Source organism: Pelophylax lessonae (genome assembly GCF_965119305.1).
Source record: "Pelophylax lessonae genome assembly, chromosome: 1".
Classification (NCBI taxonomy): domain Eukaryota; kingdom Metazoa; phylum Chordata; class Amphibia; order Anura; family Ranidae; genus Pelophylax; species Pelophylax lessonae.
This window is the reverse complement of record NC_138768.1, coordinates 751,178,132-751,205,445: the sequence shown is the minus strand read 5'-3', so window position 1 is coordinate 751,205,445 and position 27,314 is coordinate 751,178,132. Positions and strand designations below refer to the sequence as shown.

At 42.0% G+C, this 27,314-nt stretch overlaps 1 protein-coding gene across 3 annotated transcripts in view; it reads right to left on the bottom strand.

Annotated features, from left to right (window-relative positions):
* The window catches only part of ATP8A1 (ATPase phospholipid transporting 8A1), a 473,872-nt gene that overhangs the window by 378,576 nt on the left and 67,982 nt on the right, over window positions 1-27,314 (bottom strand). For all 3 annotated transcript variants that reach the window (XM_082272128.1, XM_082272127.1, XM_082272129.1), the window contains exon 3: window positions 1,134-1,248. In XM_082272128.1, the coding sequence (XP_082128254.1) occupies window positions 1,134-1,248 (115 nt within the window). The remainder of the gene's footprint in view (window positions 1-1,133; window positions 1,249-27,314) is intronic.

Sequence of the window (27,314 nt, the reverse complement as noted above, 5' to 3'; positions counted from 1 at the left end):
TAGAAAAGAAAAAAAAAAAAAAAAAAGACCAAGGACAAAAAAGGTATTTATGTTTTTATATCTATACACAAATGGCTTGCCTTTCATTTCCATTTGAAACTGAATGGGCTGTTTTACAAGGTGAGAGTTTACATATACTTTAAGGCCTCTTCTAGCACTTCTTTTTCACAAATGTGGAAATACAGGATCATAAAGATATAAAAAGACATCAGACTTTATCCAGGTTTTATGTTCACCGTTTATATTTTGAAGAGAAAAAAAAAAAAAAAAAGTAAAAGTAATGGTATGGCACAAGAATGGTGCCATAAATAATTACTTGTAATAAAAGGCTCTCCATTTTCCAAATGCTCTCTAGTTTTATTAATAAGTTCTGTTCTCGATCTTTGAAAATGCTGGTGGAAATGGTCAAAGCTGCAAAAATAGTCCACTAAAGGATCCAAAAGGTATGTATAGTGGTGGGGTAGAAGGGAGGATTCCTGCATTCTCATATCCTCAAACACAGCTCTTAAAGCGGTAGTATCCCGCTTTTTTACACTTTTACCTACAGGTACAATTAATATCTCCTAAACCTGCACGGTTTAGGAGATATTTGCAGTGCATGCAGCTGCTCACGCAAGCGGCGCAGGCGCTCTGAAGGTCCGGGGGGACCTTCAGTTTTGCTTGGCGGGAGCTTGCCAGAAAATCACTCCCGCGCGCCTGCGCGGGAGTGACATAATCGCGGCTCCGGCCAATCACAGCGCCGGAGCCTCCGAACCCGGAAGAGACGGTGAGGGATCATGGCTGCGCCCGCAGCAATGTCCGGGGGTCCGTGTCGGGGCTTTGTTCTAAGGTAACACATAATAAGCTAGTATGCGATGCATACTAGCTCATTATGCCTTTGTCTTGCAGGTTTTTTTTTTTTTTTTTTTTTTGCATTTTTGGGTTTACAACCGCTTTAAATCCACTGGATGGTAAGCCCTCTCTTTTTTTTTTAGATTGGCACTATATGTATTTGCTATAGCCAACTGCAAAGAGTATGATAGAGAAGATAACCGTACACTAGCAGTATCCAAACAAGGCATGGAACAAATATATTTCCCATATAAAGTGCTGGCCTTCCGGGTACTTTTATCCCCCCTACAGAAAATCCTTACCTGACATGGTTGTTGCAGAACTTCACAAACTGAGGCTGGTTAATAAAAATTGTTCTCATTTCTTCCTGATCAGCCAGGGAGGTCTTTTCTGACACATCATCAGTCTTCTCATACCCTGTTTAAAAAAAGAAAAGACAATCACGTATTTTGCAATTTACAAACTATGCAGGAAATGTCGGTAAATTTCACAAGCAAAGATAATATAGACATACAACAGCACCAACAGGTCTGTTAGAGGAGTTTATTCCACAGAACTAAGACAATAAGCCATAACCTGCCATTTTTTGGACAGAAGTGTAAATGTGGATGTTTTACATAAGTTTGTAAGAATATAAAAAGAGTAATACTGTAGTTCACAGTCTTGTATTGCAGGGCTGAGGTCTTGTTTAATTCAAACCAGGGTATTTTTTTCCCCCCTTCATTTGTGGATGCATTCCCACAATTCAAAAAATATTGCTGGGGTAACGGACTCCAGCTCAAAATGGACCTAAAATATGTGTCTATATGGTAGAGACAATATTCTTTAAAGGAAAAGTTCACCTTTCAGAATGTTACCTGTTTTAGCTCACGCAGCTCCCACCCCCGATCCCCGCACCAGATGTCACCATTAAAAACAGTGTGGCCACGCGGGGCTCTGCTCACATGGCCGAGGCATTTATTCATTTTCCTGTGAATGAATAGACTACAGCTACCATCAGCCACCGTGGCGGACAGCTTGTATTTCTGAATGGGCTTCAAGGTAGCTGAAGAGCCCTGCAGCTTGTAAATAGTCAGGGACGAAATGAAAGCTGCAGAGCTGGTCATCAAAACCCTAACATTGCATTCCTGATCACAAGTGTAATGCTTTCCATGCTCCTGCAGGAAAAAATAAATGAAATGTAAACAAATCCGCGCTTAGGATAATTTTAGATTCCTGGTATTTAGTATTGGCTGCAGCCCACCTTTATACTATATTACTAAGAATATAGTGAGAATGAAGAAAAAGGAGGGGGAAGGTGTATGGCGCTGCCAAAAAACTGCTGATGTTTCTATATGTCCGAAATTTAGGCGTTATAGATACATACAAAATAAATCACCACTATGAATAAAGTGTCCAGTGCATCCTATGTGTCTTCTTATTGAATGTGCAATACTAAAAGATAATACAAATAAATAATAAATATTTGTGCTGACAAGTGGATATAGAATAAGTGAAAATTAGTGTGATGAGAAAATTAGATGAAATGTATGAATTAAAAAATAGATAAGGGAGTGGATGGTACAGAATAAAAATAAATATATAAAAATATATAAAAATGGATCCACTAAAAGTATGACTTAAATAAGGTGCACAATAGGTAAATAAGTATTATAGCAGCAATGATACAAAAATAAATAAGTCCGTTACACCTAAGAAAGAACAAATAGTCCCACAATGCAAGAAAATTCCTAAAAAACTTGGCAAAAAAAGGTGACTTGAGTGCAGGTGTTCTGATGAAATATTAAAGGTGCTCAGGTATATGGTGACCGTTCAGTGCTCCCCGCACCCCTTGGACCGCACTCACCAGAACTATGTACCCCTGCAGGGGTATCAGGCCTTGTCTATAATCCTGGATCTTCTCCACTGACCATCAAAGTGGTTGGGTGGTCCGATTATCTCCCGAATCTGGTGAACCAGGTTCCTTGATGTTAGGGTCCGAAGGTGTATCGATATATGGGGGAAGAAGGCTCACATAGAGTAGTACTGCTAAGTTTTAAAATACTTTATTGTATATAAAAATTAGGTACTCACAAAGGGAATAGAGGGTAATGGCATAGAAAGCAATAATAGCGCACTTCCGGGACGCCGTGCGTTCCACAGGGCGGATGTGCGTTCCACTTAGGCGGATGTGACGCGATGACGCTCTACGTACGTTTCGTCGTGATGACGTCTTCACGACGAAACGTACGTAGAGCGTCATCGCGTCACATCCGCCTAAGTGGAACGCACATCCGCCCTGTGGAACGCACGGCGTCCCGGAAGTGCGCTATTATTGCTTTCTATGCCATTACCCTCTATTCCCTTTGTGAGTACCTAATTTTTATATACAATAAAGTATTTTAAAACTTAGCAGTACTACTCTATGTGAGCCTTCTTCCCCCATATATCGATACACCTTCGGACCCTAACATCAAGGAACCTGGTTCACCAGATTCGGGAGATAATCGGACCACCCAACCACTTTGATGGTCAGTGGAGAAGATCCAGGATTATAGACAAGGCCTGATACCCCTGCAGGGGTACATAGTTCTGGTGAGTGCGGTCCAAGGGGTGCGGGGAGCACTGAACGGTCACCATATACCTGAGCACCTTTAATATTTCATCAGAACACCTGCACTCAAGTCACCTTTTTTTGCCAAGTTTTTTAGGAATTTTCTTGCATTGTGGGACTATTTGTTCTTTCTTAGGTGTAACGGACTTATTTATTTTTGTATCATTGCTGCTATAATACTTATTTACCTATTGTGCACCTTATTTAAGTCATACTTTTAGTGGATCCATTTTTATATATTTTTATATATTTATTTTTATTCTGTACCATCCACTCCCTTATCTATTTTTTAATTCATACATTTCATCTAATTTTCTCATCACACTAATTTTCACTTATTCTATATCCACTTGTCAGCACAAATATTTATTATTTATTTGTATTATCTTTTAGTATTGCACATTCAATAGGAAGACACATAGGATGCACTGGACACTTTATTCATAGTGGTGATTTATTTTGTATGTATCTATAACGCCTAAATTTCGGACATATAGAAACATCAGCAGTTTTTTGGCAGCGCCATACACCTTCCCCCTCCTTTTTCTTCAGGAAAAAATAAATGTAATTTTTTTTTCTGCAAAAAAAAATAGGCATTTATTATTTTTTTCTGCAGACAGGTACAGATGTCAGGGGTTCTATCACTGTAGCTCTATATAAAATTAAACAAAAAAAAGTATCACTTAAGAGTAACTACCGGTAAATACTAGAAGGGCCTTAAAGCTGAACTCCAACTTTCTTTTCACTAGAACTGAGTGGAATGATCAGTCCCAGCATATATCATACCTCTGTACCATGTTGCTCTGTTGTCTGCAAATCCTCTGATATTATCGGTTTAGTTGAGGTTTTGTACCATGTGACACTCTGTACAGTCTGGATGTAGACTGAGGGCCTTCCAGCCACTTCCTGCTCAATCCCTAGCCTAGAACACAGCGCTCTGCAGTCTTTCAGAGTCTGCAAATGAAGTAACTTCCTTCATAGCTCTGATGGTGGGTGGGATGGAAGACATCATAATTAGCATTCAGTCCCGCCCAGTCACACCTACAGGAAGAGTACAAGCCTCCCTAGTCCCACCTCATAGATGAGCATTATTCAAAAGAAAAACCCCTACATACAGTTGTGCTCATAAGTTTACATACCCTGGCAGAATTTATGATTTCTTGGCCATTTTTCAGAGAATATGAATGAGAACACAAAAACTTTTTTCACTCATGGTTAGTGTTTGGCTGAAACCATTTATTATCAATCAGCTGTTTTTACTCTTTTTAAAATCATAATGACAACAGAAACTACCCAAATGACTGATCAAAAGTTTACATACTCCAGTCCTTAATACCATGTATTGTCCCCATTAACATCAATGACCGCTTGAAGTATTTTGTGGTATTTGTGGATGAGGCTCTTAATCTTCTCAGATGGTAAAGCTGCCCATGGGACAGTAGGCAGGATCCAATATCATATTAACACTTAACTTGAAATAAAAAGCAGACACCTGTGTTATTTGGAAAATATATAGGCCGTGGCCGTTTATTACTGTTTTTTTAAAAACTTTCAATAAATAAATATATAATGAAACATTAAGTGCCGGCTCACACTAGGGCGACCTGTGAGGCGACCTGGTCGCCTCACAGGTCGCCTCCCATAGGGAAGCTGCGGACCCGTTCTAATAGGAGCGACACAAGTCGCTCCGACCTAGAAAAAGGGTCCGGAGCTTCTTTGGGGCGACCCAGAGGCGACCGCCATAGACTTCAATGTTATGAAGTCTGTGGCGGCCGCTCTGAAGTAGCGTCGCTGCAGTGTGAACCGGCGCTTACACTCTCAACAGCCTAGCCACCACAGCTAAGGCCGGATAAATAAAATCACATTTAAAACCATCAACTTCCACTCACATAAGAAAAAATCGTCCCCCTTTGCTATAGCAAAGGTGACACCACCACATAATATACAGCCGCGACAAGGGAGGGGGGGGTGGGGAACTCACACTGCTGAATCTTCTGAGGCGAATGAGCCCCTCTGAGGGGAGCTCCACCTTATATAGGGTCTCAGAGGGCTCTATAAGCTTCTACCCTAAACCTATTCCTATAGGTGCTCTGACCCCTGCAACGCCACGCCCACTACAGCTATTCCCTCAGGATACCTTGAAAATCCCTCCCTCTTTACCTGAGGGAAAAAAGGAGGGAAATATTACCTCATGAACTATTTTCCTATTTTCCCCAGCCACTCTCCCATGAGGAAAAGGGGGCTTATTACTGTTCCCCTTTTCCTTTCATTCTTCCTGGCAAAAAGCCTCCAGTTCCTGTAAATTCTTGGGCTGTCTTGCATAAACTGCACGTTGGAGATCTCCCCAGAGTGGCTCAATGATATTTAGGTCAGGAGACTGAGATGGCCACTCCAGAACCTTTACTTTATTCTGCTGCAGCCAATGACAGGTCGACTTGGCCTTGTGTTTAGGATCATTGTCATGTTTGAATGTCCAAGTACGTCCCATGCGCAGCTTCCGTGCTGATGAATGCGAATTTTCCTCCAGTATTTTTTGATAACATACTGCATTCATCTTGACATCAATTCTGACAAAATTTCCTGTGCCTTTATAGCTCACACATCCCAAAACATCAGCGATCCCCCTCCGTGTTTAACAGTAGGAATGGTGTACCTTTCATCATAGGCCTTGATGACTCCTCTCCAAATGTGGCATTTATGGTTGTGGCCAAAAAGCTCAATTTTGGTCTCATCACTCCAAATGAATTTGTGCCAGAAGTTTTGAGGCTTGTCTCTGTGCTGTTTGGCGTATTGTAAGCGGGATGCTTTGTGGCATTTGCGTAGTAATGGCTTTCTGGCGACTCAACCATGCAGACCATCTTTCTTCAAGTGCCTCCATATTGTGCATCCTGAAACAGCCACACCACATGTTTTCAGAGTCCTGTATTTCACCTGAAGTTATTTGAAGGTTTTTCTTTGCATCCCGAACAATTTTCCTGGCAGTTGTGGCTGAAATTTTAGTTGGTCTACCTGGCCATGGTTTGGTTTCAACAAACCCCTCATTTTCCACTTCTTGATTAGAGTTTGAACACTGCCGATTGGCATTCTCAATTCCTTGGATATCTTTTTATATCCCTTTCCTGTTTTATACAATTCAACTACCTTTTCCCGCAGAGCCTTTGACAATTATTTTGCTTTCCTCATGACTCAGAATCCAGAAACATCAGTGCAGCACTGGATGAAGGATGCAAGGGTCTGTCAGGAGTCCAGAAACACATTGACCTTTTATACACACACACACTACAAGCAAACAGATCACAGGTGAGGATGGTTACCTTTAATAGCCATTCAAACCCCTTTGGGTCAACTTGTGTGCATGTTATCAGGCCAAAATCACCAGGGTATGTAAACTTTTGATCAGGGTCACTTGGGTAGTTTCTGTTGTCATTATGATTTCAAAAGAGTAAACACAGTTGATTAATAATAAATGGCTTCAGCCAAATACTAACCAATGGGTGAAAGAAAAGTTTGTGTTATCATTCATATTCTCTGAAAAATGGCCAAGAAAATAATTCTGCCAGGGTATGTAAACTTCTGAGCACAACTGTACACAGCTTGTTCTAATAGATAGCTGTGTTGCTGCTGGACAGGATTGAATGAATCACAATTAGAAGTCAATCCTGCCCAGTTAAATATGCAGACCAGTGTGAACAGGTCCCACCCCTCAGATCAGATCATAGGTTTCCTTACATATGAAGAAAACCCCTTCATAATAGCCTGCCATAGCCCTTCCTCTGTAGACTTGTAGTAAGCCATTATTCTTTGGTAAAGAATAGAAATTACATTTACACCCGATTTGCAGATTAAAAAAAGAGTGATCTGCATTTGGACCCACCCACATTAACTCCCAGAACTGCTACAAATGACTCCCATAGCCTGCTCTGAAACTACAGAAGCTCAAAGCATGATAGGACATGTAGTTTCAGGACTGGCAAAGGAAGGAAACAGGAAGTCAGAGAACTTTGTGTGTCTGTGATGTCACCCCTTCTTGCTGAATTTCAAACTTGCTTTTTGCAGCTAATTAAGGTAAGATGCAGACCGAATGACAGCAGGGTTAGGATTTATTTACATGGCGTTCTGCTTTAAGTATGAAACAGCCCGGCTCCAGGCCTCCGTGACATGCACAGCTTAGATACAATGTATTTTTTGGAAATGTATACCGCGCCAAACACTTAAAAACTGCAGCCAGCAAAAACAAACAACAATTTGTGAAAAGAAATGAACAAATCAATGCAGCGCTGATAAAACAATATAAAGTGCGAATCAATGCTTACATAAAAGCAAACCCAGTAAATTGTACAAACAAATGCAAAAATTGTGCAAATACGCATGGGTGAAAATCAAACCAATAAACACTTTGAAATGATAAGCGAGTGCAAATGCAAAACTATGTAAATAAATGTCTATTTAGACGAAACGCGTTGGATCTACTGCATATGCTGTGGATATTTATCTGTACAAGCGCTTTTTACACTGGATTTCTGTAACAGTGTTTTTCCTTTGTACCTTTTTTTAAGAGCAATTTAATATCACACTACGAGTTTGTTTCCTTGAGCTTTTCGTGGATAGTATTTTCCTGCTGTGGGCACCAAAGATTTTCCTATTGTGATTTGTGAAAGAGGAGTCTATACCTTTCTATGGAAGATCTGTGACATCTGCCATAAGGATCCTCTACCTTTGTGTCAGCCTGATTGACCCAAAAAGTATACGCTTTGTTGGGTCCCTATTATCTGGTAAGCCTTCGATTCATTTATAATATTGGTGGTGGTCACATATCTAGGATCATCTAAGGAGGATTCATCTGCACTCTTTGGTGGATGTTATATGAACTTTTCTATGGACTAATCATTTCTTAAACACATGCACTTTATACATGCATATTTTTGCACATATGTTTGCCCAAATTTTGATATATTTTTCCTATTTTTTAAACACATATGCACTTTAGATATGCATATTTTTGCACGTGTTGTGCACAAAAAAAAATTTGTATAGGTTTTCATATATAGGAAATACAAAGGGGGTGCAGCGCTACAATATATCCCAGTTGAACATAAAATACAAAGGGGGTGCAGCGCTACAATATAAAATAGTAAAATAGTAATATATACACTCAAAGGTAAGGGTGTGAAAAGGACTTTTTCACACCCTTACCTTTGAGTGTATATATTACTATTTTACTATTTTATATTGTAGCGCTGCACCCCCTTTGTATTTTATGTTCAACTGGGATTTGATAGATTTGACCTGTACTGGTGTTCAGCAGCTTTTTACCCCATTTTGTGGATTGTAGCGCTGAATGCGTTTTCTATTACATTTCATATATATGCACTATGTACTTTTTTTTACATAGTTTTCCATATGCACTCGCTTATCATTGCAAAGTGTATATTGGTTTGATTTTCACCCATGCGTATTTGCCCAATTTTTGCATTTGTTTGCACAATTTACTGGGTTAGATATAGTGAATGGCTGCTGGGCTTGCTGGTCTTTGACCATATGGATTGTCCCCATTTTTATTTATGGATTGTCTCCATATTTGATAGTCATTTCTTTTGCATGTGTGCGCTATTCTTTAATATATATGGATTGTCTTACCCAACTCACAATTGCACAGGATGATGTTTACTTATATTGAATTTGCTTATAATGTGATCCTTCTGTACGCAGTATATACATATACTCAAATTTATTCTCAAGTTTATTTCTCTGTATCATCAGTGTTTCCAATAAAAAAAAATGTACTAACAGCCAGTCTGCCCCACTGAACAGCAAGCTGACATAAAATTCAAGAAAAGTGTATATTTGAGCAAAATAAAAAAAAATAAAAAACATAAGCAGTACATCTTACCGGTAATAGGTAAGAAATCCTGTGGGTTCCTAATCTCCAGTACACGCTTTGCACAAAGATCGGGTTGTTCTTTCCTTTTTTTTTTACATTGAGATTGCATTCACGCAGTCTTTGTTTACTACTGTGATCGTCCTGATTAGTCACAGTAGGCTTCATGAACGAAAGCCTTTGTTTGTTACTATTATTGAGATTGCTGTGATTTTTTCACAGAGATCACAAGGGACAGGGCCAATCTAATTGGCCCTGCACCTTGATCTGTGATCCGCTATGTCTAAAGGACACAGCAATCACAGATCTCGCCACTGCGTCGCCTCCAGGCCATAAATGAGCAGCGAGAATGGGAGGATGATGTACCGAACATCCTCCTGGATTGATGCTAGGCCCACCTGACCATTTTTATATAGTGGCCAGATGGGAAGCTGTCGAAGTGGTTGTGAACCCCTGAAATGAAAGGTTACCAGAGCATATGCCTCTATAGTGTGCACCAGCCTCAAACCTCAGTGCCCAGTGTGATTTCTGTCTGCTTTGTTATTCCTTTACTGTAGGAAAAAGTTACTTCTAGAAGTTTATGCTGACACCACAGAATCTCAGGAGATGGCCCTGCTGCCCCTCCAGCACGCAGGTGACTGACAGCCTCAGCTGTGCATGTTTTTCTATGAGACTGTAAAGGGGTGTGCGACCATTCCCTCCACTCAGGTCTCAGATTACACTCAGCTCTCCTCTCTATGCTCTGCAGTGTGAAACATAAGATCCATGCCTGCAGAGAAACCATCTTTGCTCTGTGTGTTTTAAGAGACTGCAGACAAGTAAGGCTGTACCTGTTTGTACCAACTTATGTTGGAGAATTGGTTTCATATCTGTATCACCTGAGGCCAGTCACTTCAATGGGTATTTGTAAGGGTTTACAACCACGTCACAAATCTCTGAGGAAACATGAAATGTGTCAGAAGAAAGGATGTGTCATATACATTTCAGGCAGTGCCAACCTTGCTGTATTTCAGACCTCTGCCACAGGGCTTTATAGGATACACACAGTATTTTGCGCACACATTCTGAATGTAAGCAAGTTTGCAGTTTTTATTTGCTGGCTTTAACAATATGCTATTGAATGGTCTGTTTAATGGTTGGTGAACCATGTGCCAAAAGAGATCCCTTGATATTGGAGATGAATCACAATGTCGTAGATTAAATATTATTGTGCTTTTTGACCTTCTGTAAAAGTCCAACAGCTCTTGTGAGTTTTAGTTATCAGAAGATGGTGGATTGCAGATTCACCTAGGTGTGTTCGCAAGAGGATTGAAAGCCTGCACATAGATGCATTATTTTGGATTTCCTAATCACTAAGTGTTGATTTCATATCCCTTTCAATAACCAGATTTTATGATCACTATAATTTTGTTTCAGTTTTTGTATCATAAAATAGGTTGAAGCGTTGTTTATGTATCCACATTTGACAAATTACACCTCACCTGTGATTAGAACATTCACCAGATACATCCTACTTTACAATTAATGTCAAGGTACATTAAATGTTTTGATATACGTTGGTTACTTTTAGACCAAAGGCAGAGAACCTTAATGATCCTCCGTCAATGACTGTCCTGCACCGGTCTGCCGAGATTATCTGAACGTCTGACATGCCACTGGTATTCTGGAATGGAGAGATTGGATTAAGTGGGAAATGTCAATCTACTGTGCACTACAAGTAGACTATAAGACAAGTAGAATTGGGTTACATGTTCAGCATGGCAGGAAGTTAAATCAGACCATTGTCCTATCTAGAAGATAGCACATCTTCCTCATCAGCTGTAATATTTCAGGACCAGCAGCAATTTGCCCACGCAATTTTTTACAACACATCAAATTTTTGTCAGACTGATAAGGAAAATTGTAATCTTCCACAGGCCAGTGAAGCAGAACTGAGGGCTCTCTGCATCATCCCAGCAGCACTCATAACAGTTGTTAATACAATGATGAATAAATGTTTAGAAAAGTTACAACTCGTATGTGTTCGGGTATAACTCCAGCCAAGTTTTTTGGGGGGTTATGGGTAGCATGAGTGGAAGAACATTTCTCAGGTCCTTTTTGCGGTCTATGTCCCTGTTGGGTAAAACAGGTCTGTGAAGGTTCTCATTTATCCAGGTTATGGTATAGTTTGTAGTAATTCGTTACATTAACCGCTTTTGGACCGCCTGCTGGCTACGCAAAATCACGTACATGTATACGATTTTGTGCACGCGGGTGCTGCCGGAGCATCGCTCCCGCTGTGATTAGCACAGCGAAGCCAATCAGTGGTTCCCACGGTCATGATGGCCACCGGGACTGGCCGATCGTTTAGAGGAAAGGCAGAACACCGATCTGCCTATGTAATCAGGGCAGACTGCTGTTCTGTCAGGAAGCAAAAGATCTTGTGTTTCATTTAAGTTGAAACACAGATCTCTTTTTTTTGTCCAGTGCATCCTCCACCCCCCCCCCCCCATTAGAAAACACTCCCTAGGAGCACACTTAATCCCTTGATCGCCCCTGATGTTAACTCCTCCTCCGCCAGTGTCATTTATACAGTGATAGTGCATTTTTTTTAGCACTGATCACTGTACTTGTGTCACTGCTCCCCAAAAGCTTAGTTTCAGATTTGTCTGCTATAAATGTCGCAATCCTGCTAAAAATCACTGATCACCGCCATTAACATTCCAAAATATATCCCATGGTTTGTAGACGCTATAACTTACAAACCAATCAATATACACTTATTGGGAATTTTTTTTACCAAAAATATGTAGCCTTATATTGTATAAATATATGAAGAAATTAGATTTTTTACTTTTTTTTTATTGGGTATGTGTCATAGCAGAAAGTAAAAAATAGTTTTTGATTTTTCAAAATTATGGGTTTTTGTTTATAGCGCAAAAACATTTTAAAATTGAAGAGGTCCCGCTCGTGGCGAACCCCAGTAGTGCCTTTCGAGCTTTTAAAAGCCAAACTGACCTGGATCATGATAAACGAACGGATGGTGGCGTTATTGAATGACAGGATGCGTATGTTTGACAAAACATGGGACCCCTGGATAAGGTACCTGGCGAGCCCCTCATAGGGGCGGTCGGGAGCCTTGGTCGCCTTGGACGAGATGTTGGGGAAATCTCCCCCTTAGGGAGTGAGCGGGATCTGGGTGTCGACCCTCTATTTTTTCACTGGCCGCTGATGTTTCTTTCCTCTTTCCCATCTTCCCACCCCTGCCACCCTCCTCTGCTGTTGTCTCCTTTCTTCCCTGTCTTGCCCTTTTCCCCCTATTTCTTCTTTTCTTCCTTTTCTTCTGGTACTATCTGACAGTGCACGGATAACAGGCTACGCCCCCCACTAGTAGAGGGCTTGGTATGGGGGTCGGAGGTTGGGGGCCGTCCTCTCCCAAAGGCGCAGTATGTTCCCATAGGGGCGCCGAGGGGGGGGGGGGGGGGTCGGGCCCGGACCGCCTGCCCTTCAGCATGCAATGGAGGGGGCACTGTCTCTATGTTTTTTGCTTCATTTGCTGGATGCCCAACCTGAGCTTACCGTTCCGGTTACTGATTTATTGGTTTCTCATTTTTGCTATTGTAATTTTCTGATTGGCACCATTGTATTTCATGTATTCTGTGAAATGTAATGCCCTCAAAGACAATGGTTAAGCCATGTTGGCTCCTTGTGCGCTGTTAAATCTTTTTCTTACAAAAATCCAATAAAAACATTGAAACATAAAATTGAAGAGGTGATCAAATACCACCAAAAGAAAGTTCTATTTGCGGAGGGGGGGGGGGGACAATTAAAATGTATTTGGGTACAGCGTCGCACAACCGCGCAATTTCCAGATAAAGCAATGCAGTGCCTTATCTCACAAAATGGCCTGGTCAGGAAGGGGGTTAAACCTCCTGGAGCTGGATTTAGTTAAACTTGACTTGTTCAATGAAAAAAAAAAAAAAAAAAAAAAAAACATGCACACCATCTCTTTAAGGCCCCTTTCACACAGGCGGACCGTTCAGATCTGCCTGTCCGTTTTTTTGGCGGATCTGAACGGTCCCCCCATGCATCTCTATGGGGGATCGGATGTCAGTGGAGACATGTCCGCTGACACCCGATCCGATCCGTCAAATCTGGACGGATGGAAACCCTATTTTCCATCCGTCCAGCGGATCGGATGGTCCGTTCCCATCCGATTTCCCCCATAGAGATGCATGGGGAACTGACAGCTGTGTCTCCGCACACAGCGCAGAGACACAGCTGTCATCCTCCTGCTCAGCGGGGGATCGGCGGCTCGATCCCCCGCTGAGAAAAGCGGAGTCCGTTTGACGGACTGCTGTGTGAAAGGAGCCTTAGGCTTATTATGTGGTTACCAATATCGCTAAAACTAGCTATAGAATCCCAGACCAAAAGAAACAAGGTTAACCACTTCAATCTCCTTTAGGCTTATTATGTGCCTAATGTGTTTTCGTAGCATTTTCCGGGACCCAGGTAGCACCATACACGGCCGTGCTCCTGTAAACGGTGATGTTTTTTTACATCAGCACTTACGCATGTGCTTTCAACTTATTTTCTGAAAACGGAACGTTCACGTTTGGAATTATGTTGATAATGGCATAATCGCGTACAGCCATTTACTTGTATGGCAGGCTGTACATGGCACATGCGGCTCCTGAGGAGCTAGGAAGCAATGAGAATTACACTAGGCATTTAATGTGCTTATGAAATCCCCATGTGCAAGAAACCTAATGTTGAAAAGATTTCACGGCTTATCCAATACCTTTTTGGATGCAAAAAGGTCTTCAACACTACAGAACAAGTCCAGCTAAATAGGACTAATTACTACTAGCTCTACCTTAGGAAATTTCAGTAGAGACTGAAAACTGGTTGACAAGTTCCTCCACTATCCAAAATTACATTAAAAGAAAAATGTGGCCTCTCCAATGTAGGTCTTGTAAGCAAAAGTATGGGGCCTGAATTACAATATTCTCTGCTGGACAGCAAGGTCAGAAATCAGACTGACTGATCTTTAGAAGGGATACTATGACCAGTTACCCCTAAAAAGGGTAAACCCAACTTCAGTCTCATTAATACTGCTTCTAGACTTCCCTACCTTACCAACTGCTTAGTGTCCACTACCCCTCTCTGCCAAGCCCTCCCCTGGCTTCTGCGGGTTCCAAAAAAAAATAAAAAATAAAAGCAATATACAAAAACACACAAAGCCATTGACAACTCTGCCCCAAGCTGCATCCCCAATCTCAAAATATCCTCTTTGCTGCTCCCAAGCAATGTTAATTTAGTCGACAAAAACATTTTCATCAACTAAATTAACACTATCTTAGTCAACTAAAATATGACAAAATTCAGATGACTAAAATACAAACTAAAACAGCATTTTAGTCAAAAGTAAAGTTTAGATTAAAAAATCAAAACTGGACATCAAAATGAACACTGCTCCTAAGACCTCTCTGCCTTCTAGCACCCTTGTCTCCTCTTCCTCTTCTTATTTTCAGGATTTCAGTGTAGCTTCTCCAACCCTCAAACTCCTTTCCCCAATCTGTCCAGCTAATCCAGCCTTTAAGCAATCTTCTTAGCTGATAAGGCAGTAAAGGAAGCCCATACTCCCTTTAAAGAGAAGTACGGCTTTAAAAAAAAAAAAAAGGGACATTTAAAGCGGAGATCCGGGCACAAAAACGAACTTTTTTTTTTGTGCCCATCCGCTTGGCGTCCTTCACCTGAAAAGGAATTGGATAGTTAGGCATTTTTTTTTTACTCACCTTGTAATTGGAGATTGAAAATACTCACCTATTCTCTACTTCCTCCCTCGATGCAGCGGCTCCGACGTCACTTCCTGTCTTGCGATGATTCCTGGGAGCTGAACGTCATCGCTCCCAGGAATCAATGCGACGGCACCGGCCCCGCTCGTCACTTCCGGGGCGACGCCGCATTCCCTGCTAAACAGCTTCTGGGCATGCCCAGAAGCTGTGGAGGAATGCGGCGCTGCACCGGAAGTGACGTGAGGGGCCAGTGCAGGCGCATTCTGGGACAAGAAGATGCGAAAGAGGACGCAGAAGAGGATCGCGCTGGCTTCAGCTGCTCACAACAGAGATGGCAACGCTGGAGAAGAAATTTTAAAAGTGAGTATTTCTTCTTGTAGGTAAGTGCGAACCGGGACAAAATCAGAGGCTATCCATTGTGGAATGTACTAGCCCCGACTGTCCCGGGGGTATGTTCACTGAAAAAAAGTTTTCGTGCCCGGAACTGCGCTTTAAATACTCAACTAAATGGCTTCAGCACCCATGCCAGCTGCAACTCTTCCCCTGCTGCCTCTAAGACTGAGAACTGAGCGATCAAACGCCACTGATCACTCAATTTTTGACCTACAGACTACAAAGAGTTGGTGACAAAGTCACGGGCTCTTTGCCCTGCCCCTCCAGTGCTCATTGAAGCGCCAGGCTGTGAATGGGGACGTGTCCAGCTGACTTAGGCTCTCAGCAGCACACTGGATACAGACTTTAAAATCAGGATTATTCCTGAGCCTGGACCGGCTGAGTGATGGCTTTAGCTCATTGTCGGATGAAAATGGGTCACAGGAGGAAGAAACATAGGCAAGGTACCAGGTAATCCTGCCATGGAGGTTCTTATTCAGTCACTTCCTGGTATGGGATGGCAATGCTTGGTCCCCATCTCTGAACTGCCACCCTTAGATTAAACACGGTTGTGCCGATGCTTAGCGCATAGGCATATATTACCTTTATCACTATTAGGAAGTGGCTGATAAATGGCTACAGGAGGATCAGCAACACAGATATTTATTTTTTAAAATAAATATATACATAAACACATACATACACCGATAGATCCATCCATCCACATACATACACATATATATATATATATATATATATATATATATATATATATATATATATATATATATATATATATATATATATATATATATACACAACACACACACACGTGTATATATATATATATATATATATATATATATATATATATATATATGAAAAGTGAAAACAGTATTGTCTGAAGCAACCGTTTTATAGTAACACTGTCATCCAGTTAAAAGTTTACATGGATTTTGGCAACTCAAAAAAAAAAAAAAAAATGATATATAAATCACTTCAAGGGTCTGTATAAAACAGATACTCTTGCAATCAATCCATCAGATGCAGAACATGTGATGGCTCGTGGAGCCTGCAATATACTGCCCCGCCTTCACAAGATCTGACTTCTAGTAAACATGATCACACTGGTGGCAGCAAACCTGCACTCTCTCCCTGTGCCAGCTCATTATAAAAACAGATGCCAGCAAGCCAGAGAAATCATTCACAGCGATACGTTAATGCATATGACGGGGCTTTTCTCCTGGCTCAACACTGCTAATACTGTGAACACAATAGTCTAAGTTGGTGAAGTGGAATGAGAAAAATATATACATAAAACTATTTTTTAGAAATAGAAAACAGAAAATTGTCACGTGCGTATGTATTCACCCCCTTTGTTATGAAGCCCATAAAAATCTTTGGTGCAACCAATTGCCTTCAGAAGTCACATAATTAGTGAAATGATGTCCACCTGTGTGCACTATAAGTGTCAAATGATCTGCCATTACATATACACACCTTTTTTTGAAAGGCCCCAGAGGCTGCAACACCTAAGCAAGAGGCACCACTAACCAAACACTGCCATGAAGACCAAGGAACTCTCCAAACAAGTAAGGGACAATGCTGTTGAGAAGTACAAGTCAGGGTGAGGTTATAAAAAAATATCCAAATTTTTGATGATCCCCAGGAGCACCATCAAATCTATCATAACCAAATGGAAAGAATGTGGCACAACAGCAAACCTGGCAAGAGACGGCCGCCCACCAAAACGCACGGACCAGGCAAGGAGGGCATTAATCAGAGAGGCAGCAGAGACCTAAGGTAACCCTGGAGGAGCTGCAGAGTTCCACAGCAGAGAAAGGAGTATCTGTACATAGGAGGACATAGGAGGTCCATAGAGTTGGGCTGTATGGCAGAGTGGCCAGAAGAAAGCCATTACTCTCAACAAAAAACAAAATGGCACATTTTGAGTTATCAAAAAGGCATTTGGGAGACTCCCAAAATGTATGGAGGAAGGTGCTCTGGCCTGATGAGACTAAAATTTAACTTTTCGGCCATCAAAGAAAACGCTGTCTGTGGCAAACCCAACACATCACCCAATGAATACCATCCCCACAGTGAAACATGGTGGTGGCAGCATCATGCTTTGGGGATGTTTTTCCAGCAGCCGGGACTGGGAAACTGGTGAGAGTTGAGGGAAAGATGGATGGTGTTCACCTTCCAGCAGGACAATGACCCCAAACACACTGCTAAAGCAACACTTGAGTGGTTTAAGGGGAAACATGTGTTGGAATGGCCTAGTCAAAGCCTAGACCTCAATCCAATAGAAAATCTATGGTCAGACTTAAGATTGCTGTTCACAAGCGCAAACCATCCAATTTGAAGGATCCTAGCAGTTTTGCAAGGAGGAATGGGCAAAAATCCCAGTGGTAAGATGTGGCAAGCTCAGAGACATATCCAAAGCGACTTGGAGCTGTGATTGCCGCAAAAGGTGGCTCTACAAAGTATTGACTTTGGGGGGGTGAATTGTTATGCACATTGGCTTTTTCTGGTATTTTGTCCCATTTGTTGTTTCCTTCACAATAAAAAAAAAAAACACCACACAATGTCTTCAAAGTTGTGGGCATGTTCTGTAAATTAAATGATGCAAATCCTCAAACAATCCATGTTAATTCCAGGTTGTGAGGCAACAAAACACAGAAAATGCCAGGGGGGGGGGGGTACTGTATATACAGGCATATATAGTTATTAACAGAGAACTCTAGATTAATTTTGCAGCATTTCCATGCATCCCACCCAAGGGTGATAAGGTGTCTAGCTTTAAGTTGGAGAGCTGAAGAAAGATCAGTCATGGGGGAATCCTCCATCTGCTGTCCAACCAGCCTGGAACAGAGATTCTTACCAGCAGAAAACGTGGTTGGCACTGGAACCCAACCTATCTACTGTTATTTAGTCCCTCTCTAATAATTTCAAATCTGGCATGCAACCGGAACTGTAAGCCAATGATCCCAATATGGCCACTGGATGCCTAGCCTGGCTTGAGCCTATGCTGGTTATCAATCTTCAAGCTAAAACTAGTTATAGAATCCCAGACCAAAAGAAACAAGGTTAACCACTTCAATACTGGGCACTTTCTCCCCCTTTACAACCCAGGCCAATGTTTAGCTTTCAGTGTTGTTGCACTTTCAAAGACAATTTCGCCATCATGCAACACTGTACCCATAAGAATTTATATATTTTTATTTATTTTTTACACAAATGGAGCTGTCTGGTGGAATTTAATCAGCACTGACTTACTGTATTTTTTACTAAAAGGAAAAAAGACCAAAAACGTTTTTCAGAGGGGGAGGGACAGGCCCCCGAAATTTTGCAAAAAAGTAATTTTTCTTCTTTACCTATGGGCACCAATGAGGCAGCACTGGTGAGGCTGCACCTATAGGCGCAGGTGAGGCAGTAATGAGGCCACACTGAAAATCCAGGCACTGATGATCAGTGCCCCGATTATCATTGTCAACAATTTACGGACAGGCTTATCTGCATTCCTTTCCTCACACGTACACAGCATGCGAGGAAAAGACTACCGATAACAAGCAAGTCTGTTTACATGTGATCAGCTGTGATTGGCCCTTCACCTCAATCTATGATCAGCTATTGCCGAAGGAGTTAGCCCGATGCACGCTCCATGGGACAAGCGGGTGGCGTGTTCCAGAGGCCCATGGACACTTCTTAGAACGCGAGAGACGTGCTGTAACCGCCTTTAGGAGTTGCATATTAAACTATATTGCAATAAACAGCTTCACCTACCAATATAATGGAAGGTAACCACTACACATGCAATAGGACAGACCTTGTTATTTGGCACTGCGTGTGTGAAACAAGGACAGGGGAGAGATACTCTGTCACAAGGATTTAGATATACCCATAGCAGCTGCTATTCTAGATCATAAGCATACTTGCATAATCGTTCCTTCTGACTTGGAACCTCTCTCTCCCCACTTCCTCATTCCAGGGTATCAAAAATAACAACAACCCAGAGACAGGAAGTGCATATGTAATATATTCCCAGGCATTTACAAATTCAGACAGTTGAGGACAGCTGAACTATGATACCAAACCATTCACTAGTTAAATGAATACACCTTCATGATGTTCCAAGAATTAGGCACCAAGCAGCATGTCCACAGATAATGTCAGTATATTCTATAGCAGCTACTAAAGAAACATGAAAAAAATAAAACATTAGTACACAATAACCACTTGCCAACCACCCGCCGCTGATATACGGTTGGCTGCGTAAACCGACGTATAAGTACGTCGGTTCGCGGGAGCGCTCCTGGTGGCGCACACACGCCCCCATTAGGCAGCAAGGAAGCTGATCCACGAGGGCGCCGGGCACCCGCGATTGCTCCCTGTGGAGAGAGAATGACTGTTCACTGCTGGGTGAACCTCTTCCCTGCCAGTGTCATTATTACAGTAACAGTGCATATTTTTAGCACTGATTACTGTAGTAAGGTCAATGGTCCCCCCAAAAGTGTCAAAAATGTCAGTCAGGCGTCCGATCTGTCCGCCGCAATCCCACTAAAAATCACCGATCACCGCCATTACTAGTAAAAATAAATAAAAATTACATAAATCTTTCCCCTAGTTTGTAGACGTAATAACTTTTGCGCAAACCAATCAAAATACGCTTATTGGGATTTTTTTTTTTTTACCAAAAAGATGTAGCAGAATACCAATTGGCCAAAAATAAATTAAAAAAAAAATAGATTTTTACTTTTTTTTTTTTTTTTTTTTTATTGGGAATGTTATATAGCAGAATGCGAAAAAGTTTTTTTTTTTTCAGAATTGACGCTTTTTTTGTTTATAGCGGGCAAAAAAATAAATAAATAAATAAAAAACGGACAGGTGATCAACTGCCATTAAAAGAAAGCTCTATATGTGAGAAAAAAGGACATCAATTTTATTTGGGTACAGCATCGCGCGGCCACGCAAATGGCCATTAAAGTAACGCAGAGCCGAATCACAAAAAATGGCCTGATCATTAGTGGGGTAAAACCTTCCAGTCCAGAAGTGGTGAAAGGCACACTCCACCCAAAGTATAATTTCAGTTGTGGGTGGGCACTGGATAAAATACTACCGGACATTTTTTTACCTCTCTCTGAGAGTCAGATTAAGAGATTTTCCTTTACCTGACTTCAAGCTCTTTGTTAAACTTTACACAATTCAAATCTCTTTGGTTCGAATCCTGGCCATCTTTCTTTATTCTAAATGATGGTGCATATCCTGGCCATCTTTATTTATATTACATAATGAAATAAAATAGAAATTATTGCGCTAACTTAAAAAATGTAAGCAGCTGACATCAATCACTGAACTAAAGAGAGTGATAAATCAATACAAATACAAAAATATGTGCAGCGCTAGAAGAAATATTTCCCAACAAAATAAATTGTCCAATCGCAGGAAGCATTCCACAAGTAACAGACAATAGGTGGTGAGAAAAAGTCCAATATATAATGGTGCAAATCATATAAGTGCAGCAAATCCCGTCACCAGTGAAGGTAGAAATATATTGCGCTCACCAGATGGATGGGACCCCAAAACACCTTATAGTGTAGGAGTCAAACAGGCTTAAGAATGATGAAGTATCCCCACAGATTTTTTTCACCGATTCCAACGGCAACCATGCAAATCTCCTTTAAAAGGCCCCACAGGTAATTTGGAAAAATCTATGGTTGTGGCCCCTGTGAATCCCCAAGCGCTGCTCAGGACCCCTGGGATCTCTGGATCTTTCAACACTGCGGGACTGCGCGTATGCCATATTAGTTCTTTTACCATTAATTGTATACATCCTCTTGTATATGCTACTGTTTTAAATTACTTATTGCTCAAAATGATGGTCCATCCCGGCCGCTGCATCCAATTCAGTTTTTTTCCGGTTACTTGTGAATACACTATTGTTAACACCCACTGCCCTCTTTATATCCCTTGCTCAATATGGCCTCGGACGTAGCCTGATTAGGGAGCACTAAAAACACAAATAAATCCAGCACTAGTATGACAGGACCAGCGCCCTCTCTATGATAATCGGCATAACACCTGGAGGTCAAGTATCAGTTGTGTGGGAACAAAAACACACAACATGTTCAAAAGTATCAGTCACACAAGGGTTAACCACGTGTAAAGCGATATGAACCCACCAATGATGATTACTGATGGCAGCAATAATAGTCATGAATGATGCCAATGTAGTAAATAGACATTGAAAAGTTTTCAGGACAACCATATGTGAAGCAGGCACTCCCCACCCTCCACTGGACACTTCCTTATTTCAAGCCCACGTTGTCTCCACAGGATATCTGCTGAAGAAAGATAAAACCTACCTCTCCTTTTGGGCATGTTCAAAAGTTTATAATTTAATATGTTATTATTAATATGATTAATACTGATAGCAGCAATAATATAGTCATGAATGATGCCAATGTAGTAAATAGAACATTAAAAAGTATTCAGGACAATCATACGAGAAGCAGGCACTCCCTACACTCCCCTGCATTGGGTCACTGCACATGCCGCTCACCACCAGCGGCTCTTTATTGGTTCAAGCCTCATTTTGGTCCTCCTTCCTTCAGAGTCTGATGTTACTTCCGGGTTCCCTTCCCAGTTGGCACTCATCGTGGGTTATCGGATTGGCCACAGACGGCGATCCTCTTTGCCTCCTATACTGGGCATTGTGTGACCCCTTTACCACCCTTCCCTGTACAGGATTGAGGCATTCCGTTCTCTCCTCACAGCCCAAACAAGGCACAACTGTCCACACTGCTGCCCCCTCTGGATTATGTTTTCATCTGGCCTTCAGATATGATTTAACACCTGTTTAGATTTGTCATTCATGTAGCGGAATGAAAAGTATGCCGTTTGCAATAAACTTTGCATAAAATAGTTAATTTGCATTTAATTTTAATGGTCCAAAGAATGTCAGGCAAAATGGTCGGCCCTCATGCATGTTCCCTTCATCAAATCTGGCCCTCCTTGAAAAAAGTTTGGACACCCCTGGTCTACAGAGTCCCTGAGAGATATTTTTTACCATCATATTTTTCAATCTACAAAAAGTGAAGACCTGTAGCTGGGTGAAAATGACCTTTGAAATCAAATTATTTTCGATGTATTACTTACAGAAAATGCAAAACAGTATCCGTGAAATCTTATCAGTATTCGAGTTTATGTACAAGCAAATGTCAAGCTTACAAGGTATTTGTATGGCGATTTCAGGTGTAAGCACAATCCCATATTGTTACCTTTATATTTTTTTAAAGTACTCCTTTTGTTTGTTCTTGCATGCTTTGATCCGCAGGCACACAGCTTTTGTTTGCCCTTCTAACTCATTTAAATCAACGCGAGCTGCAAAGTAAACAGACGCTTGTAATACGCCAACAAGAAACTAAACCAGGTTTGTTTGCAAATCTAAACAAAAGAGGAAGCCATTTTTACTGTTGCATACAACAGATTCAAGGAGACCCTGTCAAATGTCAAGCCATATCAAGCCTTCTACACAAAACAGTACAGGAATTGAAGCTCAACTTTGGGATACTTAAAGCGGAGTTCCACCCTGGGAAAGTTTTTTTTTTAATAAAAATACCTCCGGGACAGTCAGGGCTAGTGCATTCCACAATGGCTAGCCTCTGATCTGTCCCGGGTTGCATTTACCTTTTAGAAGAAATACTTATCTTGAAAATGTATTGTCCAGCGCTGCCATCTCAGGTGTGGGCAGCTTGAAGCCAGCGTGATCCTCTTCTGTGTCCTCTTCCGTCTTCTTCGGTCCCACGATGCACTGCAGCGGCCCCGCCGTCACTTCCGGTGCCGCAGAGTCATCCCTGCACAGCTTCTGGGCATGCCCAGAAGCTGTTTAGCAAGGTATGACGGCGCCCGCACCGGAACGGACATCGGGGCCGGTGCAGGCACATTGATTCCTGGGAGCGAGGACATTCAGCTCCCAGGAATCATTGCAAGCCAGGAAGTGACGAATCGCCGTGGCCGCCGAGGGGAGGATGAGGAAGTAAGGGAAGTATATTTTCTTCTAAACATGGTAAGAAAAAAAAAAATTGTGATTATCCATTTGTTTTTCAGGTGACCCGGAGCAAGAAGATGGAGGCAAGTATAATTTTAGGGTGGAACTCCGCTTTAAAGATTATCCCGCACAGTGGGGTTGTGCCCACACTGTAAGGGTTAGATGCGTGTTTAAGTCTAAGGGATGTAGACTGGACCCTCCACACTGCTAGACTGCTCCCCACAGGGTCCTCTCCCAAGCAGAAGTAGAACTGCCATGAACACTTCAAGGTGGTTATCCTAATCATTGACTCGGAACAAGCATGTGACCATTGCTCCTTCAGGGTACCTCACACCTGCATGTAGGGCAGGATTTAGTAAGTAGTGGTGCAAGCATAGAAAAGAAAGTCCAGAAGTATGCACCTTCAATAGTCAGCAATGGCGTCTCCCATTTGTCTACACAGGCAGGTGCTTTGTTGTCAGTGCAACAATAGTAAGCTGCCCCTGGGAAGGTACAGCAATCTTGGGAGGCTTTACATAGCCTCAGCTATTTTCCAGAATGAGTTTGGAGTCCTAAATCTCAGGCGGTTCCAAAATGTTGGCACTTGCCCCATCCTGGTGCCACACAATGTGATTAGCTGTGTCAAATCGAGTGAATTACATGGCCTGCATATGCAGAAGTACTGGGTCCTTTAGCTCCCAGCCCTAAACTGCGGGACAAGTCTGCAGTTCCGACATTTTTACCCAGTCTTCTTCCAGGTACCGGATCTTCAGCCATCTTGACTTGGCCATGCTAGGTTGACGGTTGGCAGATACTGAAATTGTACACATACGTTGAAAACAGGCAGGGAGGAAAATTTAATTACAGAGAAAACATAGTAGGTCTCTTCAGCAATAAAAAAAAAAAACAAAAAAAAAAAAACTTTTATTTCAAGTTCTGCTTTAATGTTTGAGACAAAGAAACCGGAAGCAACTTACTGGCCAAATCCACACAGTCACACTATGAACACAAGAACATGAGCGAGCAGTTCAAGAACATAAAACTTGTCAGACTGGTTCTATGAACATCTCCAAAATCATTTCCTCCTATTCCCTGCAATCTTCTTAAAGCTGAATTCCACACAAGCAATGAAGCCAGAAATGCTGCTAATGCCAAACTTGAGTTTTTGCTTGAAAACAAATGTAAATTTTTTTTTTTTTGTTAGTTGTTAGAAGTTGAAGCAGCATTGTGGTCACAACCTATGCAGAAGTGACTCACTACTTGGCTTGAGAAAAATCTCCACTGCCAGCTATTGTAACCAGACAGCTGCAGCACCTGAGCTGCCCGAACACAAACCGTGACACCAACAGTGACCTCACCTGAAAGGATGCAGCCACGGTTTGGTTAAAAATGTTCAGCCAGCTCAGTTGATTTTGAGGTCAATATTTGTCAAGCCAAGCAGTACTTGTAAAATGGCTAAATTTCAAACCATCTATGGCAGCCTTAGGACTCTCAAATATAGTAGCTAATTTATTTTAAAAAAAAAAAAAGTTAGTCTTTTTTCAATTGTTTAGCAAAAATAAAAAGCCCAGTAGCGATTAAATACCACTAGAAGATCAGTCTAAAAAAAATGATAAAAATGTGGGTGCAGTGTTGCATGATTGCGCAATTGTCATTCAAAGTATGACAGCACTGAAAGGTGAAAATTAGCCTGGGCAGGAAGAGGGTGATAGTGCCCAGTAGACAAGTGGTTAAGCTTTGGCAATATAACCTGGAAACGGGTTGGTTTCTGTGCAGAGCAGCACCAGATTTTGCACTCTACAGGATTAGTGCATAACCCCTCCCATGAGCCCAAGAAACAAATTTCAAGTGGGGACTGATTAAGAAAGGCTTTGGGAAGAAAAATTCCACTTAGGAGGTTGAGGATTCTCCCCTAAAGCCTGTCGATATCAAGTCGCTCATTCTGGCACATTCAGGAAGATAAACTGCTTTGATGGAAAAGTTGAGCAATTAAACCTGCTTGAGTAAACAAGCGTACCTGTTAGATGAGCACACAATTAGCCTCCAGGTCACAGTTAGGCCTCATGCACACAGAACAAGCTGCAGAGCCACTGCTAAGGCCAGGGAAAAGCAGCGGCAATCCATACCAAACCCTTATCCGAGCATGCGGCCCGGCAGGTCAGGAAAGGAGAGGGGACAAGCGAGCGGCCCCACCCCCTCCTGGACCATACTAGGCCACACGCCTTCAACATGGCGAGGGTGGGTGCTTTGGAGCAGGGGGCAAGATGATAAGAGTTGGTTTTAAGAAGTCCTTTATTAAAAATCTTAAAAATCTTCCTCCAGTCTCCTTCCTTCGGTCCTCCCCATGGCTATATAAGAAGTTGCAAAGAGCAGAGCTGGCATAATCACGGGAGACATCGTCGGAGGAAGATTTTTAATAAAGGGAATTCTCAAAACAGTCTCTTGTCATTATTTGCACTACACTGCCTTTTTTGGAGTGAATGGGTAGGGGTACAATGTCCTCCATACTCATTCACATAGGGCGGGGTCCGGGACTGGGGGGCCTCTTGTTACAGGACGTGTCCAGATTCCGATGAGCCCCCTGCCCGGTAACCCCTGCAACCACTGCCCAGGATTGTCGGGAAGAGGTCCTTGTCCTCCAACATGGGGACAAGGTGCCTTGGGGTGGGGAGATGCAGAGCCCCCCCCCCCTGCTCCAAAACACCCACCCCTTCATGTTGAGGGCGTGTGGTCTGGTATGGTCCACAAGGGGGTGGGGCTGCTCACTTGTCCCCTCCCCTTTCCTGACCTGTCAGACTGCGTGTTTGGATAAGGGTCTGTTATGGATTTTGGGGGGGACCCCACGCTGTTTTTTCGTTATGGGGCTCCCCTTAAAATCCCTACCAGACCCGAAGGGCCTGGTTTGGAACCTGGGGGAGACCAACACACGGTTTTTTCCCCCATTTTGGCGTGGAGTTCCCCCTCAAGATCCTCAGAGCGCAAGTCACACCACAAGTCGGATCATCCGGATCCGACTTAGATGCGATTGCATAGAGAGCCATTAATTTTCACAAACAAAAAAAATAAATAAATAAATAAACGTGGCTTAAGTTAAGTTAATCAGCGTCAGACGTTTCTACAGCTCTGACGCTGGTCCTCAGAATGCACTGGCCCTGGGGTTTTTTGTAGCTTGAACACGACTATGCCACTTACAGCTGCAAAACATCTGGGTGTGCATGAGGCCATAAGATAACATGGAGGGGCGATTTTAGGCAGCAAAAAAAAAATGTCTGAAGCTCCTAAAAGCAGGTGTAAAAATGCCCTGTGTGCATGAGGCCTAAATAAGGCCCTGCTGCATTTCATTTATTACACAACTACAACACACATAATGAAAGCTGGAATGATTATGTTATGCTGACAAGACGTATCAATTTTAAAAAGGAAAAAAAAAACAATGAGTGCATTAGAGCTGCAGCTAGTCAAATAGAGCCAACCATGTTAGCGGACTAAATGACAACCAGCATCATATAGCACTTTCTTCCCCATCCTTACGGCCACTCCTACCAGCTATGATCTGCCTGGAAAACATAAATCAGCACAGAGGCCCCATGAAACTGAGGATTTATTTAAAAAGGTCTTTAGCATGTTAAAGTGTCAAAATTTGGATGGAAAATCTGTAAGCGACAATGAGCACTTTTACCATCAAATGCACTAGTTGCGCCCCCCGGGGCAGGCTTAAGTGGCTGCCTTCTTAATTGCACATTGCATTGGATTTGAATCGTTTGCTGAACTGAGAACAAAACTGTTTCTTCATTATTTAAGTAACCTCAAAACAGAGCTGATAGCTTATGAAAA